This window comes from Canis lupus, chromosome 1 (genome assembly GCF_048164855.1).
Source record: "Canis lupus baileyi chromosome 1, mCanLup2.hap1, whole genome shotgun sequence".
Lineage (NCBI taxonomy): Eukaryota > Metazoa > Chordata > Mammalia > Carnivora > Canidae > Canis > Canis lupus.
In genome coordinates, this window is record NC_132838.1 from 117,218,106 (window position 1) to 117,236,785 (window position 18,680).

Here is an 18,680-nt window from a genome sequence, read left to right on the forward strand (position 1 = left end):
ATCAGCCACAGCATTTAGGGCTGTGGATAAAGAAGAAGTTCCCAAAGATCTGATGTTTCATCCGGAGGACTGGGGAGGAGTGAAGTGCACTCCAGGGGTTCCAGAGTTGAAGCCAGAATATACCCAGAATAAAGTCCTTTGAAGTCTTACATTTTATACTCTAAATTCTTGCCAATTTTGCATTCACTTTCATCAGTCTATCCATGTGAGTTCTCATATAAAGATTTTCAAGTACTTACCAGTGACACCCATTAACCTACCCTTGTGCACCCACCCAACAGTGAAAAATCTTCAAGTGAAAATGAAGCTCTGGATTCAGCCTGTGGCTTTGGGTCCCCCCCGGCCAGTCTCCTGGTGTATTGGGTGTCTGTCACCCAAGTATTCAAGGCTCTTCATACACCCTCCCACAGTGACCAGACACTCTCACCCTTCCCACAGGCAGCCGAGCCTCCCACCCCGACCTTATTTTCGGTCGTGTGCCCCTGGCCACCTTCCCCAGTATAGACAGATGGATCTTTCTAAAGTCCAAACCTGACCCTGTCCCTCCACCATGGCTCCCCAGTGCCTCTGGAATGGAGTCCCAACTCGTGAGCCGTCAGCTCAGCAGCTGGCATCCAGCAACTTCTTGAGCCCACCCCTCACTCACCCCCTCCTTCCTCTCCGTGCTCCAGCTACACAGAACTGCGGTCAGCTCTTCAAGGGTACGATCCTCTCTTCCTTTCTTGTGTTTGGCACACAATGTTCTCTGTCCTTGGAAGACTCTCTCTTCCTCTGGCTCTTTCTGTACATCCCTGAAGTATGCAGGGCACAGTGCAAAATGAACATGTGGAGTCCTTTGTTCAAAAATTATTAAGAATTTCACGATGGCGACAGCAGGGCATTCAACCAAGCGCAGAGCCTTTCTTAATGTGAGGTGCTGTGCGACTGTACAGGTCACACTGCCATGAAGCTGGCCCTGCATTCAGGAAATCACGGACTCACCCCACCTCCCAAGCCAGGCTCTGTAAGGAGCCCATTCTGGGCTCCCAGAATCCCTTGCACATAGACAGCCCCTTATCAGTCTTGCCTGTGCTTCCCTTATCCCAGCCATCTCCCCTTTGGGGTGTCATTGTTTGGTGAGCATGTATTTCCTCCACTGGACTGGAGCTCTGTGAAGGTGGGGTCTGGGGCTGGGTTGGTCACCGATGTGTTCCCAGCATTGCTCTGTACAAGTCAGGGCAACGCCACGCACTGACACCCGTCCTTGCTTTTGGGAAGCATGAAAGGGCACAGGCACCAGGAAGGAATCAGAGGCAGAGGCCATGGTCGGGTTCAACCCAGAAGAGAAGCAACCCTTTCCGGAGGACCCCTTTATCAGACTCTCCCACATATGTGCCCACGGAAACGAGCTGTGAAACCTTGGCATTAGCTGAGGCCTTGTAAGGAAGGGATCACAGACACCGAGACACTCAGGCCCCGGGGCAGATTAGCCGCACCCAGACACACAGGTGGGATGTGGCAATGCGCAGACAGGGGAGCATCCTGGTATCAGGACTACGGTTACTTCGAGAAAACGCTCCAGTAGCCTGGAACTTTGGTTCCAGAAAACCTGGCCTCAAAAATGTGCAAAGGCATTCTCAAAGCCACACAGGGGAGGGACCGTGGAAGGAGCAGTAGCGCTCCCGGGGCTCAGGAAATTGGTGGACTCCGTTGGGCAGGGCTGGATTTTAACTTTAAATTCGAGATACATGTGATCATATGTCCATAGGAGTATTGTTCCTGCATGGGGGTGAGGGATGATCCAGGCACCCTGTTGGGGAGGCCAAGGGGGCCACGCTAGAGGAACTAGCCTGCCCGCATGTATCCCCTCCCACACTCCTTGTTTCCACACATATAATTAGCGTGTCCCCCTTCCAGGCCTGCATTTCCTGTGTCCACATTCCCCCCAATCAGCCGCAGTCTCTGCTTTGCAGAACCAACATCCACTATCTGCCCGGTACTTGAACCTGGAAAAAGTTCTTACAGAGACGGTTGCTTCCTCATCTAATGGATGGATCCTTGGATATCAGACACCAGGGGGGTCCCACAGCTCTTCTTTCCAGTCTCTGCAATCTTGCCTGAGAGCCAGATCATTGGATAGTGGTCCACCCTGTCCTCCTCTGTATAGGGGACAGAGGCCTCTGGTGAGGTAGTCTCAAATCTCTCTCCAGCCCATCCACTTCAGGTCCCAACCTCATTTGGGGTCAGTGTTTTGCTTGGACCATTGCAGTAGCCCCTTCCCTGGTCTCCCTTCTTCACTTTCGTCCCCCACGTGCAAACAGACCGACCCGACCACTGGAGCTTCCTGAAGAGGAGGGAGCACTATTCTCCTCACTGTTCAGAACCTCCAGTGGCTTCTCATGCCACTTATAATAAAATCCCAGCAGCCTACAGGGTCCTGTATCATCTGTCCCCTTTCCAGCCTCAACACTGCATCCTTCCCTCACCCCATCTCAGCAGCCCTCTCCCAGCCCCTAAACTTCTACACATTCTGTTCCATTTGCATGGGATGCCCTTTCCACCTCCCCTCCCCCCAGTGCAGTTAACTCCAACCTGAGCATCCTTCATAGCTCAGCTGAGATGTCACTTCCTCCAGGAAGCCTCTCTCAACGCCAGTTCCCGGGTCAGGTCTCCTGGTTATAGGGTCTCCCAGTCCCATGTATCTCTCCTACATGCTCCATCCCCACAACAGCCTTCGCCACAGATGCTTTATACTGGCTTGTGTGATTATTCAACATTTGTCTCCCCACCAAATGGTGAGATGTGTGAGGCCAGGACCTGTGCCTGTATTAGCTCAGTATTGAATTCCCAGCATGCTGCACAAATAGGCACACAATAAATTGTTCAAATTGAAAAATAAGGGTTAAGGAATGGTGCACTCTGTCTCCGCCTTGTGGCAGCAATTGGCATTTTGAAATTGGCACCAGATCTCCAATCTTCCCACTCCCTAGGGCGCCTACCCTTTTGCCAAGACGCCTCCCTCACCCTGATGGCTTCACCTGACCTCAGCCACCAAGGGTAACAAACAAGAAGGACCTCATTATGCTTGTGGAGGACTCTGGAGTCAGGCCAGGTCCCTGGGACTCAGATTGTTCCTATAGCTGGTGGAAGATCGTTTTCAAAGCCTACAACCCACCAAGAAAACCGTTGCAGAATCTAGGATGTTATCCCATGAGGACAAGGTCATGTGCACCAGGTCTTGAGAATGGCCAGTCCAGTCTTGGGCCCTCTTCACCATGCCCCTCACACCAGCATCACTCCAGAGAACCCTCACAGGACTTAAGCCTATCTCCCCCATCCCCATCTTCTCTGTCCCTGGACCCACCGCCAGAGGAGGCCTAGGGTCAGAGAACACTATTCTTCTTACTGCCTATCCCATTCCTGGATCTCCAATGAGCCCCAGTGTTACCAAGGCCCAGAGTTTGGTCTTCCAAACCTCCAGGTCTGGTGTCTGAGGGGGATCTAAGGCGGCCCAAGACAGAGTGAGGACCAGCCTTGCAGAGATGTAGTGCTGATTGGTCCAGATTAACCAAAACCAGGCCCTAGACCCACAGAATCACAGGGTCTATGCTCCCTACTTACACTTTCTTAGCTCCTACTCTCAAATTAGCTGAATCTGGGATCCCTGGGTGGCGCAGCAGTTTGGCGCCTGCCTTTGGCCCAGGGCGCGATCCTGGAGACCCAGGATTGAATCCCACGTCGGGCTCCCAGTGCATGGAGCCTGCTTCTCCCTCTGCCTATGTCTCTGCTTCTCTCTCTCTCTCTCTCTCTCTGTGACTATCATAAATAAATAAATTTAAAAAAAAATTTAAAAAAATCTCAAATTAGCTGAATCTGGCACCTACCCAACCAATCCCCTAACACCACTGAGGAGGTCACCATGGCCTGATACATTAAACACAATAGTCACTTGGGTTTGACCTGACTGGTTTGCTTCACTCTGTCCCTCCATCTGCTGTTCCTATTTAGTCTTTGTCAGGTTTTTCTTTGCCTGTCCCTTAAACATGGAAAGTCCCAGAAGCTGTCTCATCACCCCATTGGCCTCATTCCCCATCTCTGCTGATAATAGCCTTCTTTTCTTCATAGACCAGGGTCCTGAGGCCTGCCTCCTGGCTACCACCTCCTGGACATCCTCTGCCCACCCCCATTCACCAAGTCCCCCATTGCCCTCAGCATCTTCCCTAACCTGTATCTCCTTCCTGGTCCTGCATCAGATGGTTCCACAGTCCCCACCCCTGGCCAGAGCCCTGGGCCTCACTCTGGATACCTTCCTCCCCCACAGCCCTTCAGCTCCATAACCCATCCATTCAGCTTCCTCTCTCACCTACCCCCTACTCACTTCTCTCACCTTTCCCCCAGCCGTGGCCCGGTCCTGCCTTGTCCTTGTCCTTACCCACCTTGGCTTCCCTCAGGCTCCTAGCTTCGGTTTCCCCCCCGGTCCATCCTCTTCACGATAGCTAGAGAGATCCTCCTAAAGCCCATTCCTGGCTCTGACCCTCCCCTGCATAGAACCCTCCATGGCTCCCCAGTACTATCATCAGGCCAGAGTCTGAGCTCCTCAGCCTGGAGCTCCTGGACCCTGCTTGCCCCTCCTGCCTTACCTCTACCACCAGACCCCCAGCGTCTGGCATTTACTAAGTTCTTGCTTGTGCTGGGCCCTCTGCCTGGAACAGCTTTCCCTTTGCTCTTTGCCCAATTATCTCCTTCTGATGTCATGCTCAGATCTCATCCTTCCTCCAGGAAGCCTCCCTGACCACACCCTAGGCTGAGTCAGGCACCTTTCCTGGGCTTCCACAACCTCCGAAGCATCCCTCATCACCACATCTCTGATCACAATGAACTTTCACTGTCCGAGCAGGGCTTGGGGCCATCTGAGTCACCCAGCACAGGGCACACCCAGAAGGCATGCTCTTGGCATTCTGTTGACTGAATGGATGACCATCCTCAGCCTCATCCCAGGAACTTCAGACAGAACAGAGTGGGGGTCTCTCCCCAGAGGAGGCCTTCCCAACTCCAGACCCCTGCACGATCCCTCCCCAGCCCCCACAGACAGAGACAAGGGCAAGGGCCCAGGCCCAAGCTTAGAAAAATAGGACTTTCTTGTTGTGCCCCGGTGCCCCCGACACCCTCCCCATCAGAGTTTTAAAAACCGTGAGCGATTTGGTGAGTCTGAGGCCAGGTCCCACGGGGCGCCTGGGTCCTCCCACCCCTGGGGCCAGAAGGGCCGTGGAGGTGGGCCCGAGGCTAGGGTCCCGTGGGTTCGTGGCTGGGCCTCCAGGGCTCACAGTCCAGCTGGACCACGGTGTGGGCCCTGGGCGCAGCGGGCTCAGGGGCGGGCGGCGCCGGCGTGGGGCCCAGGGCGCCGTTGGTCTGCGAACAAACGCTGCTGACGGGTGCAGGTGCCTTGGCCTTGCCCGGGGGCTGGCCGCCGTGCACCTTGTAGCGCATGAGCAGCACGAAGATGAAGACCAGTACCGAGGCCACGATGACTCCGCCAAGGGCGATGATCATGGTGCCGCCCAGGAAGGGTGCGTGCGGGGCCCCGCAGGGCCGCAGCGCCGGCTCGGTGGAGAAGCGGGCGCAGCCCACGGGCCGCGTGGCCGTCAGCCCGGTGGCGCCGTCCTCGTACACCGCCAGCACGCACAGATCGTAGGTGCGGCCCGACGCCAGGTCCGACAACAAGAAGGAGCGGCTGTCGGCGGGAATCATCCTGGGGGGACAGGCAGGCGGGGGTCAGGTCTCTGGCTGCCCAGGCCGCACCCTGCCCTCTGCCCCCACCTCCGCGCCCCCTCGCTGGTTGGCAGGTTTCCCCCCAGCCCGCCCTTCGCCCCTGAGCTCCTGCCCACCGCTGCCCCAAATTCCCTGGTCAGCCTCTTGCGCGATAACCCATCGGCGGGTCTTCTTAGCATCCCGGCGCCTGCCGCCTGCCGCTCAATCCCCCGGTTTAATCTCCTCCTAGCCCAGTACCCAGATTCCCTCCAGGGCCGCTGCCCACCGCATCTCTGCTCTGCCGCCCAGTTTCAACGCAGCCTCTCGGCCCCACTTCCCTGAGGTGCAACTTTCCCTCCAATACCACCTCCAGGTCTCCCACTAGACCCCTGCCCACCTTCCCCAGTTCCCGGGCCAGCTCTCCTTCAGTTGGGGCCTGATTTCCCTTTTCCAGCTGCCCCCTTATCCTCAAGTGTACAGCTAGCATTCCCTCCTCGGACCTCCTGAACCCCCACACGGCTGCTGCCTGCCTTCCTTCTCCCCTGCCAGTGAATGTCCCCCCAGCCCCATCGCCTTATTATGGTTACTGTATCTACAGCCAGTGAGCCCTCAGCTGATTCTGCTCTCATGAAACTGATGTGCCTCAGCCATCACAGCTGATTTTTCTCCCTGTTGCCTTATTTCTTCCAGCTCCGATTCCCAATTCCTTTTTTTTTTTTTTTTTATCTCTGTTGCCTGGTTTTTATTTATCCTTACCTTTCCCATTTCCTTTTATCCTTAGCACCCATTCCACTTTATTTTCTCTTGCAGCAGAGCACCCTGCTGGAGATTTAACTTGTTTTATAATCTATCTTATTCCTAAACTGCTTTAATGAGGGAGTTACAGGGAACTCTGTGATTGTCTCTGAGAAGGTGGCTACCTAGGAGAGCATTTGTCTCATCCCCTGCCAGGTAATGTGGGCAGGCTTTGTGGGATTTTCAGGTGTGGGCCCTCCATGGAGCCTACTCCCCCTCCAGGGAGCACTGCCATCTGAAAAAGGCAACAGAATAAGCTTGCTAGATTTCCAGGACTGAAAAAGGAAATCAACTAATAATCTCTTAAGGTGTGGACCCCTCAAGAAGGAAAGGGGACCCAGGTACTGGATTTATAGGGTGTACAGCCCAGGTGTTGGGAGGCCCAGTCCTCTGCAGCCAGGCCTCGGGGACTGCACCCCTGGCCTCGCCTGGCAGTGACAAGAGCGAACAATCCACAGCCATCCATGCAAGGTTAGACTTGGGTGAGAAATGTCAGCAGCATCTGGGTCAGAGCCACCACTACTGACCACATGTGGCCAGACACAGCAGATGTTCCAAATGCTCTCCAGCTCGGGGGCAGAAGTATTGACCACCTCTCAGAGTGTATAAGCCCCAGATTTTCTTCTACTATTTGCAACAATTAAATAGAGAAGGGAATCACTAACAGTGGGTGGGCAAATTCAATGTTCCTAGGTATAATTTGACTTAGAAAATCAAAAATTGAGACGTCACCATATTAGAACTCTAAACATGTGGAGCAGTTTACAAACTCGAAGCCTGATCTCTGTTCAGCCTCCTCCTCATTTTCCTTCTAACCTCTGGTCTGAATTCCTTTGCAGCACGGCCCCCTCATTTCATTTTCCCCATGAACTCTCTACCTTCCCGTTTGATCTCCTTTCCTTCCCGCAACTTAGCTTACATCTAGTCCTAGCCTCTGGAAACACCTGGTTCCTCTTTACCTTTATATTCAGTTTGACTCCAACCTGGCTCCCCCGCCCCCTGATTAGCTTTTTACTCTTCTGGACTGATTACTTTTTTATATCTGCTACTATTTTCTTGTGCTGCCTTATTTCTTTTTATCACTACTGCCAGATTTCTTTTACCTTCTCTGCCTGATTTCTTTTACTTTTGCTGTCTGATTTCCTTTGTACCCTTCCGCTTCCTTTCTCAGCTGTGTTGCAGCCTGGGGTGTCAACAAGATGTATCTTCAACCCTCCCTCCAACTCAGTCTGCCACCCATGCTGCCCGCTACCTGGACCCTGCACCTGTAGACGAGGATGTCGTCGGCTGAGCTGTTGTACTGGATCTGGTACATGCGGATGCCTGGGATAGGCCGCTGATCCGGCCACTGGACAAGAGCAGCGGTGGCCCCGTGCTCAGTCACCTGGACACCACGGTCGGGAGGGGGCCCAGTGTCAGCTGCCTTGGCCGAGGCGGAGGCGGAGGCTGAGGCGGCAGAGGGCGGGGTGAGGGCATCAGGATCCCCGTCCCGCGGGGGGTCACAACTGGTGCTGTTGGCTAGCTGGGGAGGTGGGGGGGGACCCACAGTCAACTCAACAGCAGCGGTGGCCTCGCCAGCAGCATTGGCCGCAATGCAAGTGAAAATGCCACCATCGCCCGGCTCGGTGACCAGCAGCTCCAGCGTCCCGTTAGGGAAGGCACGAGCACGGCTCGAATTGCCCACCAGCCGGCCCTGGGGTGACACCCAGCGCACGCGGGGCTCGGGGTCCCCCACGGCCCGGCAGCGCAGGGCAGCTGGCCGGCCCGCAGGCACCGCCAGCGGCGGGGAGCGGTGAGTCACCACAGGGGGCTCGCACACGAACTCCTCCTCACCCACAGCCCAGAAGTAGCGGCCACCCAGAGCCGGCGGGGAGGCGCAGGCCTCCAGGTCGTCCTCCCGGGCCAGCCGCCGCAGCCACACCAGCTCGCAGTTGCAGTGGAGGGGGTTCCCGCCGAAGGCCAGCACCAGCGCCGAGGCGGGGGAGCCGCGGGGCCTGGCCAGCAGCGGCAGGCGGGAGAAGAGCGGGTCGGGCGGGATGGTGGTCAGGCGATTGGAGGTCATGTCCAGCCGTGCCAACTTGTGCAGGCGGGAAAAGGCGCCGGCGGGCACGGAGGCCAGCAGGTTGTGGTCGAGGCCCAACGTGTTGACGTTGCCCAGGCGGCCCAAGGCCTCCCAGGGCAGCTGCTCCAGGTTGTTGTAGGACAGGTCGAGATCCTCGAGCGTCTCGGCGCAGTCGTCCAGGGCACCGGCCGCCAGGGCCGCCAGCTGGTTGTTGCTCAGGATGAGGTGGCGCAAGTTGACCAGGCCGCGCAGCTGACCCTCGCCCAGCGAGGTCAGCCGGTTTCCATCGAGGTGCAGGGCGCGCAGGGCGCGCAGGTCAGCAAAGGCGCCGGCTGCCACGTGGCGGATGGTGTTACGCGACAGGCTCAGATGCAGCAGGCCGGTCATGTTGGCCAGGTCGCGGCGGCGCACGGCCGCGATGAAGTTGTCCGCCAGGCGCAGCTCGGCTGCCCGGCGGTCCAGCGAGGGGGGCACGAACAGAAGGCCGGCCCCCGGGCACAGCACACTTAGGGGCAGCGACTGCGTCTGGCAGCGGCAGCGGCGGGGACACGGGCTGGCTGTGGCTGGCTGGGACGGAGACGAGGCGGGGGCCAGCGGCAGCAGGCACAGGAGCAGTGGGAGGACGGCCATTGCGGGCGGGGGCGGCCTACAGGGAAGAAGGGGGGCATTAGGGCAGGCGGAGGCCAGAAGAGGGGTGCCAGAGGGCATGAGGGTGGCTCAAGGCCAGGAGGGAAGGTCACGGTGGGCTGAGAGCAAAACAGTTGAGTCAAAGATGGTCAGGCAGAGGAGTGGGAGTGGTCAGAAGGATCAAAAAGCAGAGGAGATGGTCAAAGACTCAGAGGGAGGTGTCGTGGAGGGACAGAGGGAGCAGAAATGAACAAAGACAGTCAGAGGAAAGGAGGTAATTAGAGATGGTCAGAGACAGAGGACCTGGGAGGGTTGATCAGTGGGCAGAAGGGAAGCCAGAGGGCTTTAAACGTGGTCAAAGACACGGTGAAAGACGGCCAGAGAGAAGAGGCGGTCAGTGTGGTGGGAATGATTAGAAGTCGTCAAACATGACCAGAGAAGGGAGGTGGTCAGAGGTGGTCCAGAAGATGAGAGGTGGACAGAGGAGGGGACATGGTCAGGGATGGTCAGATCCAAGAGAGAGATGGTCAGAGATGGTCAAAAGCCAGAGAGGTAGTCAGATAGAGGAGGAAAGGACGGACATGTCAGAAACAGTTGGAGATGAGGACAGCTGTTAGGATGGTGGGTGCCAGGAGAGGTCATCAGAGGGAGGAAAGGCAGCCAGAGATACTGGAAATGATTAGAGAACTCCAGGGCTCAAGAGAGACGGAGAGAAGAGAGGTGGTCAGTAAGGGTCAGAGATGGTCGCATGGTCGTAGACTGGCAGTTAGGATAGGCAGAGGGAGGGGGCCGAGAGCAATGGGAAAAGATGGTCAGAGGCAGGCCAGGGCTGAGAGAGTCAGGGGTGGGCAAGGGCAAGAGGGCTAGTGGAAGATGATCAGAGAGAGGTAGGGCGGGCAGAGATGCCAAAGGTGGTCACTGAGTGAAGCAGCAGACAGAGGTGGCCTGGGAGAGAGGTGGTGGATGGCAGTGGCAAAGGTGATCAGAGCCAGGAGTGGTGAACAGAGATGGTCAGTGACAGAGACGGTCAGTGAGAGGAGCGGTGGCCCGGAGAGGCGTCTGGAGACGGTCAGATGAGATAGGTGGTGGGAAGAAACTGGGGAACAGAGTGAGAGATCAGAGACCTGGAGGTGCCATCAACTGGGGAAGAGGAGGTCAGAGAGGGGCAGTGCTGGTCAAATAAATGTCCAGAGAGTACGTGAAGCACAGCAGGAGCTGGAGGCAAACCCTTGGAGGAGGGGGGCGGGATATCTGTGTCCTGGGCAAACCCCACGGGTGCCCAGGGGGACCTCGTCTTCACTTACCTCCACCCCCAGCCCCAAAGTTCCTCCCAAGTCCCTCCCCACCATGGGGGTCCCCCAATAGCCTTACCTGAGCTGGAAGCCGCCCCAGGGAGCAGAGTCCTCAAGCTCCAAGGGGTCAGGGGTCAGGGCTCTGGAGGGGGGGCCTGGTCATGCCTTCTCTGTCCCCAAGGCCTCTGTAGAGGGTCTGTGTTGTGTCTCAGCCCAGATCTGTGGCCATGGAGTCTTTAGACCTTATTACTTGGGGTCCTAGATCTCTACATACAGGACCTCTAGGGTCCAAGTTTAGAGACCCAGGCTCCAGTTTGGGTTGATCAGAGCCAGTGTCTCCTAGCTCTGGGCTTGGGATACTAAACAGCCAAATGGAGAGCTGAGGGTCTGAGTCTCAAGCCCAGTCCTGGGATCCGATACTGGGGTGCTGGGTTCAGATATTGGGGTTCCGAGTCAAGATTTGGAGGTCTCTAGCTCTCAATTTCAGCATTCGGGTCTGCAGCAAGGACTTCAGGCTCAAACCCAGGTTTAGGCCCCTTGGAATGCCAGGGTTCAGATCTTGGAATTTGAGGCCTAAATCTCAGGGTTCAGGCCCCAATTAGTGGGTTCCAGTTACAGATATGGGAATCTGGTCCCAGATTTCAAGGTCCCAGGCACAGCATTCAGAGTTCAGTTCCAGATTTGGGGTTTTAGATGCGAAATCTTGAGGTTCAGGCTCCAAATCTGGGGGTCCATATTCCAAGTCTTGGGGTTCCCGAGACTGATGTTGAGATTCCAGCCCCAGACACTAGGTGTTCGGGCTCCAGGTCTTGGGGGTCCCAGCCCCAGATCAGGGTCTCAGGCTCAGGTTTCCAGATCTCTGGATCCAATCTCAGGGTGCAGGCCCCCGGTGTCGGGGTGCGGGCCCAGGGTCTGGGGCGGCGTGGTCCCGGCTTGCTTCCTGGGCTGCGGCGGGGGACTGGCCGGAGGGAGGGGGGCGGATGCGGTTGGGGGGTGGCAAGGCAGCCCCGGGGGCCGGGGTGGGGCGAGGCCTGGGCGAGGACAGACGGACAGGCAGGGACACGCGGGGTGGAGGCACCGCAGCGCAGGTGGGGGCGCAGGGGGGAGGGGCCACGCTCAGAGACCCCTCCCCCGCCGGGGCCGGGGCGGGGGCCGGGCGGGGGCCGGGCAGGCGGGCCGGGTCCGGGCGCTCCCGCGGCCTCCTCGCCGGGAACCCAGGGCCTCGCGCGCGCCCGCGCTTAAAGGCGCAGGCCCCGCGCGTGCCCGCGCTTAAAGGTGTAGGCACCCCCCTCAAAGGCGCGCGTCGGGCCCCACCTCTCTTGGAGCGGCCCTGGCGTTGCTTGGGAGAGAGAAAAAAAATCCTTGGATACAGAGAGACACAGAGACTGAGACGAGGAGACACTCAAATTGAGAGAGAGACAAAAAATGGGCAGGGTTAGATGGAGAGACAAGAGTAGAATGAGAGACGCAGAGAGAAAGACACGTATTCAAGGAGAGATGGAAATACACAGAGACCGTGGGAAACCCAGAGAGAGAGAGACAAGGACAAGACAGAGACAAAGACAGAGACATAGAGAAAGTCAAAGAGACAGAGACACGGGTGGGCTGGGGGCTGGGGGTGGCAGAGACTGAACAGGGGCAACTCATCTGTGAGGATGGGTATGTGTATTTGTGTGTGTGTTCAGTTCTTTGCATGTGGCTTTCCATCCCAGAGCCTCTGGCCCCCAAGCCTGTCACCTGCTCCTTTGTCTCAGCACCACCTCCCTGGGATGTCCTTCCCTAGGTGGAGCTTCCTTACTTGGACCCTGGGCAGCAACAGGCCTGATCTTTCAGTCCAGAGAGGAGACTCTGCTCCTTCCCAAGCCTCCTTGCCCTGGCTGCAAGGGAAAACTTGGCTCCCAGAACCTGTGCCCTCTGGAATTACAGCTAGACCTCAAGATGCACTGGATGGATATCCCATGGGGGTTGGAAAAGATAGGAAATGGGACAGAAGCAGGGGGATGGACAGATTGACCCAGAGGCCCTATAGAGGACTCTGACAGAACTGTACTAACACAGGACTCATCAGGAGTGGGGCCTGCCTGTCCTAACCATTGTGAGAGGGTAGTGGAGGGGACGGTGGAGGGTTCCACATGTCTCCCGGCACATGGTACCGAAGGAAGAGGGATGTGGGTGGTGGTCTACAAGCCTTCCCTGGGAACTTGGTTATAGCAACATGGGGAACCTGATCTTTGGGACCCCCTGGTCTGAAGGGAACACAGTCTTGCTCTTTGGTCATGGCTCTAACCCTGGGGGAAACTGAATGGTCACATACCATCCCCAGGGACACCACCCTTCTTCTCAGTAGAGGAGCAAAGCAACCTTGTTGGGCGTAGGAACATACATGCACATCACCCTGGCATCCCTAGCTCTGCTGAAGGTTTCAGAACAGACTTTTGGCTCCTTCCACTCATGTGTATTGAAAAATTGCAGCTAAAATTAACTCAGCTCTAGGGCACGCCTTTCCAGATCATTAGCAAAGTTCATCAGTGCTTCTGGCCCAGCATAGTGGATAGTGGTTACTCAGACACTCAGAAAAAGGCTGCAGAAGTCTCAGAGATACTACAGAAGTGGTGGAGGTGGGGAGATAGAAATACCTAGAGACAGTCCAAGAGCAAATTGGGATTAGAATTCAGTGGAACTGGCTGATTTGGGGGTGACCCCAGGAAATGGGCAAGGGATTGGGAGAGAATGAAGCAAGGGAGGAAAAAGTTAATAGATGGTTCAGGTGAAGAGCAGATTACCCCCCTGGGCAACAGGGCCTCAGTTCAGCTGGGGAACATTAAGGAACCTTGTAGAACACATCTGAATTATGGTTCCTCCCCTTCCTCCCCCGCCCTGCAAAATTTCTCCCCCCTGCAGCCACATTTATACACTAGCTCTTATTCCTTTGGGTGATGGCTGTCTCTTTGGTGGGAGGGGGTGGTACTGGGAGCTATCTGAGATCTGAGGCAGAAGAGCAGAGAGGAATGCCTCCCATGAACTAAATATGCTGTCCTCACACTTTATGGGATCACCTTGACTATAGATCTCCAGGCCCCAGTCCCAGAGTTTCTGGTTCAGTACTTCTAGGTGAGATCCAAACATTTGCATTTCTAGTAAGTTCCCAAGTGATGCTAATGCTGCTGGTCCAGGGATCACACTTTGAGAACCACTGGGCTAAACCAAGGACATCTGCAACTTGCATGGAACTGTCCACTATAGCTGTGCCAAAAGCGGCTGAGGGGGTTTGGCATTCTAAGTGCGTGCCAGAGAAACCAACATATTTAGAGACATAAAGAGGGGTTCCGAAACAGAGAAGGACAAAGATGCTAGTTCAACATTTGCTGTAGATCTCTGGCCATGGTTGTGTGCTAAATGACACTGCAGCAGAAGTGTGACCAAGGCAGTGTCAGGTCCTGCTTTCACTTAGCTCAAATTTCAAAAGCAAAACAGATACAGCTCAGAGTGATCAGGGCTGGGCTGGGAGAAGCTTGGGCTAGACAGCCTGGGACTGGCATGACACAGGCCCAGGCCACAGTGGCCAGGGTGTGATAGGGGACACGTAGGGCAAAGTAATTAAGGGTTTTGATGGCAAAGCACAGGCCAGAGTGGTCAGGGCTCTGATGGGGGAATCAGAGGGGTGTGGGGTCCAAACGGCAGAGTCCAACCCTTTAAGCACCACCCCCCCACCAGCCCCCAGTCAGGGAGGCTTCCTGGAGGAAGGGACCTGTATACTGAGACCTGAAGGATGAGTATTAACAAAGCAGGTGGGCAAGGGGAACCTCTGTGTTTTTTGTGTGCCCTCATGCTACAGCATGTACAGCCCGGGGGTCCCTGCAGTGCCTGAATAGTACCGTGCGTGTGTCTGCATGTGCTGTAATCCCTCATTAGCTCCTGCAAGGGGATCCTGGTGGGATAGTGGTTTGGGGGGCTCTGCTTAATTGCTGCATTTACTTAATTACAACATCTGGAGAAGGGGACAAAAGCAGTGGAAAGAACCATGGCAGGAAGAATGAAGTTGAATTGCCTGAGAGCTGAGGGGGCCTTAGGGGGAAGGGGACTGCTCACAAGCACAGGCAGAATCTGCCTGAATATACACAAATACACACGGGGGACACATCCATATTCATACATGCACATCACGTACTCAGAGGCTCATCAGAACAGAGGCACAGCAGGCGCATGGAACACATATACACCTGCTTCACGTTCACATACAGGGGACACACACAAGTGCACACTTAGTCACACACACACATGCACAGACTCACACTCAGATGTGAGTGATCATATGTGTAGAAGCACTCTGCATAGATTCTCTCTTGCATGCCCGTGTGAGCCACATTCCCACACATATACATAAACATTCAGGAAGCCATATCAAACACCTGCAAGGGAGAGGTACACACACACAGGTGCGTTCATACACGCACATGGACTCAAATCAACGAAGTCAGTCTGTCAAAAAGTCACTTTATAAATTTAGGTCCCTTTATACTTGGGGTTTGTTTGAGAAATGATGGATGGAGGTGGTGTCCCCTTATCCTCAACTAGTACACTAGTACCTACTAACCAAAGTCCAGCCAGTGGGGTTCACTGGAATTAGCTCAGCTTTGTAATTAGCACATGAATTGGTACTGAGGACCAGGAACCCACTTTGATTTTTTTGAGAGTGCATGCGCATATGTGTGGGGGGTGAGGCAGAGGGAAAGACAGAAGCAGAGTCTGCATTGAATGGGGAGCCTGACACAGGACACAGGGCTCCATCCCAGGACCTCAAGATCATGACCTGAGCCAAAGGCAGATACTTAACAGACTGAGCCACCGAGGCGCCCCTAGGAACTCACTTTAAAGATTTGGTCTGGGATCCCTGGGTGGCTCAGTGGTTTAGCGCCTGCCTAGGAGTCTCAGGATCAAGTCCCGCATTGGGCTCCCTGCATGCTGCCTGTGTCTCTGCCTCTCTCTTTCTCTGTGTGTCTCTCATGAATAAATAAATCTTTTTAGAAAAGATTAGGTCTGAAGGCACATTCCCATATGGATGGGTCAAAAGAGATGGACAGGAAGATGAGTGCTTGCTCCCCACCCCAAAACATTTTCACTAACCACCCTAAATCAGACCGATGGGTTCCAGGCAAACACTGACTTCTACAGGGCAACCACAACATCCTGTGTATGAGGCTTTGCTTAACTATGGTGGAAGACCTAACGCAACCCTCAGGGTCTGCTTTAATGACTTCCAGCTGTCAGCCTGGAAGAAGACTTCCATAAGAACATGGGGGAGAGTTTACATTCCTGCAAAGAATGGAGGGGAATATACTGATAACTTTAAATCAGTAAATATGGGCCACCATATGAAACTGCTATATGAAAGCCTGAACACAACTGAATATTAGAGGTTCATTTCACAGAATGACAGGGGGTGCTTGGCGTTTCCTGATATCAGGGACCGGAGGGGAAGGGTCAGAGTATCACTGAGTATAATGTCAGCTACTGTAACAAAGAACTCCCTTGATTTCAGTGACTTGATACAATAGTTGATTTCTTGCCACAGGTGTCCTGCTTGGTTGGCAGCTGTCCTCCATCTGGTGACACACAAGCAGACTTAATCTTATGCCTCCATTATTTTCTGGGGCTCAGAATGATCTGCTTCCACCTGGCAAATGGGAAGAGATAGGGTGGAGGTTCACAAACTTCTTAAAAAACTTGGCCCAGAAGTGACCTTCTATAAACCTCTCCTCTGCCCATATTTTATTGGAGAGAACTAGTCATGTGGTCACCCTGGATGCAAGGAGGGCTGAGAACTTATTCTCAGGCTGGGCAGCTTCCTCCCAGACACAATTATGCAGAGTGTATGGATTATAATGGACCCAACATCAACCACCACCAGACCCACAGCCTCAGGGGAGGCAGCAGGAAGAGGCAGTCAGATCTCCTTCCATCCACTACACCAAATCCTGCTCCAGGGAGCCGTCTTGGCCCCACCCTGACCATCCACCCACCAACTGTGGGCTCCTGCCTTTGGGCTGAGTGAGCACAAGTTTGACTCCTTGAGGGCAAACTGAATCTGGCTTGATAAATAGGTTGATGCAGAAAGATGATGGTAAGTGTCCAACATTCTCTTCCCAAGCATTTATTAAGCCCTCACTATGTGCCAGACCTGATGCTGGGAACATACCTGTGAATCAGATACAGTCCAGGCTTTGGAATTTTGTCTCCTCTTAAGGTAGAAAGAGAATAGGTAATTTCAGAACAGTGGTCGTTGCTGTGATCATTCCATTATGAACAAGATTGGGAAGAGGGAAGGAACAAGGAAGTCACCAAGGCTACCTGCCTGTGCATGATGGTTGGGAGTGGAGGTTCAGTAAAGGGATGAGGGTAACAATTAAGGAGGAGGTCACCTGGCCCAGAAGAGGGTAGGGCTTTCTAGGTGTGAACATCATCCCTGTGTGCTCAGATCTGTGTGTTAATCAGAAACCTAATGATTCCAGCTTCTAACACAAACTCCTGTTGATTCAAGTGCTAATCAGAAATCTGATCTCTGTGAACACAAACCCGTGCTGATTCATGTGCTGCTTATAAATCTATGCTGATTGTAAACTCTGTCTTGGAGCAGGGCTAAATCACAAGTTGGGCAGGAACACATAATCACCAATTCAAAGAGATCCACATGCTAATGGCCATTTTGAGTTGATTCATGTGCTAATTACAATTTAGGGATAATTTAACAGAGTGATCAGAAGGGGTTACAGTCACAGTGAAGAACGCTGACCCAGAAGCCTGACAGCCTAGGTTCATATCCCAGCTCTTGCCACTGACCTGCTGAATTGATTTGGGGCAAATTATTCCCTTCTCTGGGCCTCAACTTCATTTTTGTAAAGGGGGTGGGGGGCTGATAGTATCTCAAATGGCTGTTGGGAGGATTAAATGAGGTAATTTGTGTAACAAGGCGTGAGCAGTGCCTCGCACATAAGTACGTCCTCTATAAGTATTAGCTGTAATAATAAGGGTAATATACAGCCAACAGCTAATATCCTCATTTCACTACATCTTCATAGTGGCCCTGCCTTCACCACCACCTTCACCACCACCACACTTCCTAGGCCCCGGTCTGGGAAAGCCCCTCTTCTGGAAAGCCCTCCCAGTGTCCCAGGGCAACCCTCAGCATCCCCCAGCCGGGTCGCCGCTCCTACCTCTCTCAGCCCTATTCTCAGGTTTGGACATAATCGCTCCGCCGCCACGTGGGGGCAGCAACGCACCGCTCAGCCGCCGCGCGCGCTGTGCATTGTGGAGCACGTAGTCTTGTGGGTGCGTTGAACGGCGGTTCCAGCCTCGCAGGTAAACTGCATTTCCCAGAAGGCCACGCGACACCCTCTGCCTCACCTTGCTCAAACCTGGCGGCTGAGGCCTCGCCCCCTCAGAGAGCGCGCCTGCAGGGCGGCGCGGGGGATTGTGGGGGGTCGGAACCGGGCCCCGCGCGCCGAGGGGGCGGCTGGTGCGCAGGCGCGGGTGCTGGTCAAGCCCGAGGGACGTCAGCGGGTGGGTGGGGGTCGCTCTTCGGTCCGGGGAGTGCAGCCGCTTTGAAGCCGAGGGCGTGGGCGTGGGCGTGGGCTGCGCTGGCGCCTCAGAAACTGCGAGACCCGCACCCCGCGCATGCCCTGGAGTCCGCTCCTCCTCCTGCGGCTCCTGAAGCGCCGCTCTCCCCCCGTCAGCTCTCCAGCCTGTTCCTGGCGCTTCAATCTTAAGAAAAATCCCTTCCCTTTCTTTTCTCTCTTTTCCTTCACTGCTATCCCTCTCCCCCTTTAAAAACAAGAAACCCAAAAACCCCCACTCCACCTTATTATGGTAATGTTCAACCATGCACGAAAAGAACAGTGTAATGATGCCCCAGGTACCCATCACCTTTCTTCAACAATTATCAACATATGGCCAATCTTGTCCTATTTTTTTTCTGCCTCCCGCCCGGCAGAATTAGTTCAGAGCAAATCCCAGACATCCATATGATTTCATCCATAAACACTTTTATATGTATCTCTAAAATACAAATTTCTTTAAAAGAAAAACCCATTTTATCACACCTAAAAACGAATAACTTAATTTTAATACCCAACTTGTCTCCAAGTCTCCCTGTCTTATAAATATCCTAACTGTTGATTAGT

General features: G+C 54.6%; 1 protein-coding gene across 3 annotated transcripts; it reads right to left on the bottom strand.

Annotated features, from left to right (window-relative positions):
- Positions 1–133: 133 nt before the first annotated feature.
- On the bottom strand, positions 134–17,788 carry LRFN3 (leucine rich repeat and fibronectin type III domain containing 3). 3 transcript variants are annotated; one of them, XM_072779859.1, is made up of 4 exons: positions 17,715–17,788; positions 10,583–11,461; positions 7,788–9,230; positions 134–5,728 (listed from the first exon to the last, which is right to left on the bottom strand). In XM_072779859.1, the coding sequence occupies exons 3-4, from the start codon at positions 9,212–9,214 to the stop codon at positions 5,263–5,265; spliced, it is 1,893 nt and encodes a 630-aa protein (XP_072635960.1). In that variant the 5' UTR covers positions 9,215–9,230; positions 10,583–11,461; positions 17,715–17,788; the 3' UTR covers positions 134–5,262. The 3 variants fall into 3 exon arrangements, with proteins under 3 accessions (XP_072635960.1, XP_072635968.1, XP_072635950.1); XM_072779867.1 differs by lacking the exon at positions 17,715–17,788 and having other exon boundaries at positions 7,775–9,230; positions 10,583–11,728; XM_072779849.1 differs by lacking the exon at positions 17,715–17,788 and having other exon boundaries at positions 10,583–11,638.
- Between the last annotated feature and the right edge of the window lie 892 nt (positions 17,789–18,680).

What these genes read in the sequence shown, in the direction of transcription:
- LRFN3 (XM_072779859.1), bottom strand. Translation starts at nt 9,214, where the DNA reads ATGGCCGTCCTCCCACTGCTCCTGTGCCTGCTGCCGCTGGCCCCCGCC. An exon ending in GACGACATCCTCGTCTACAG is followed by an intron (nt 5,729 to 7,787) that starts GTGCAGGGTCCA and finishes CTGTCCCCCCAG; the next exon opens with GATGATTCCCGCCGACAGCC.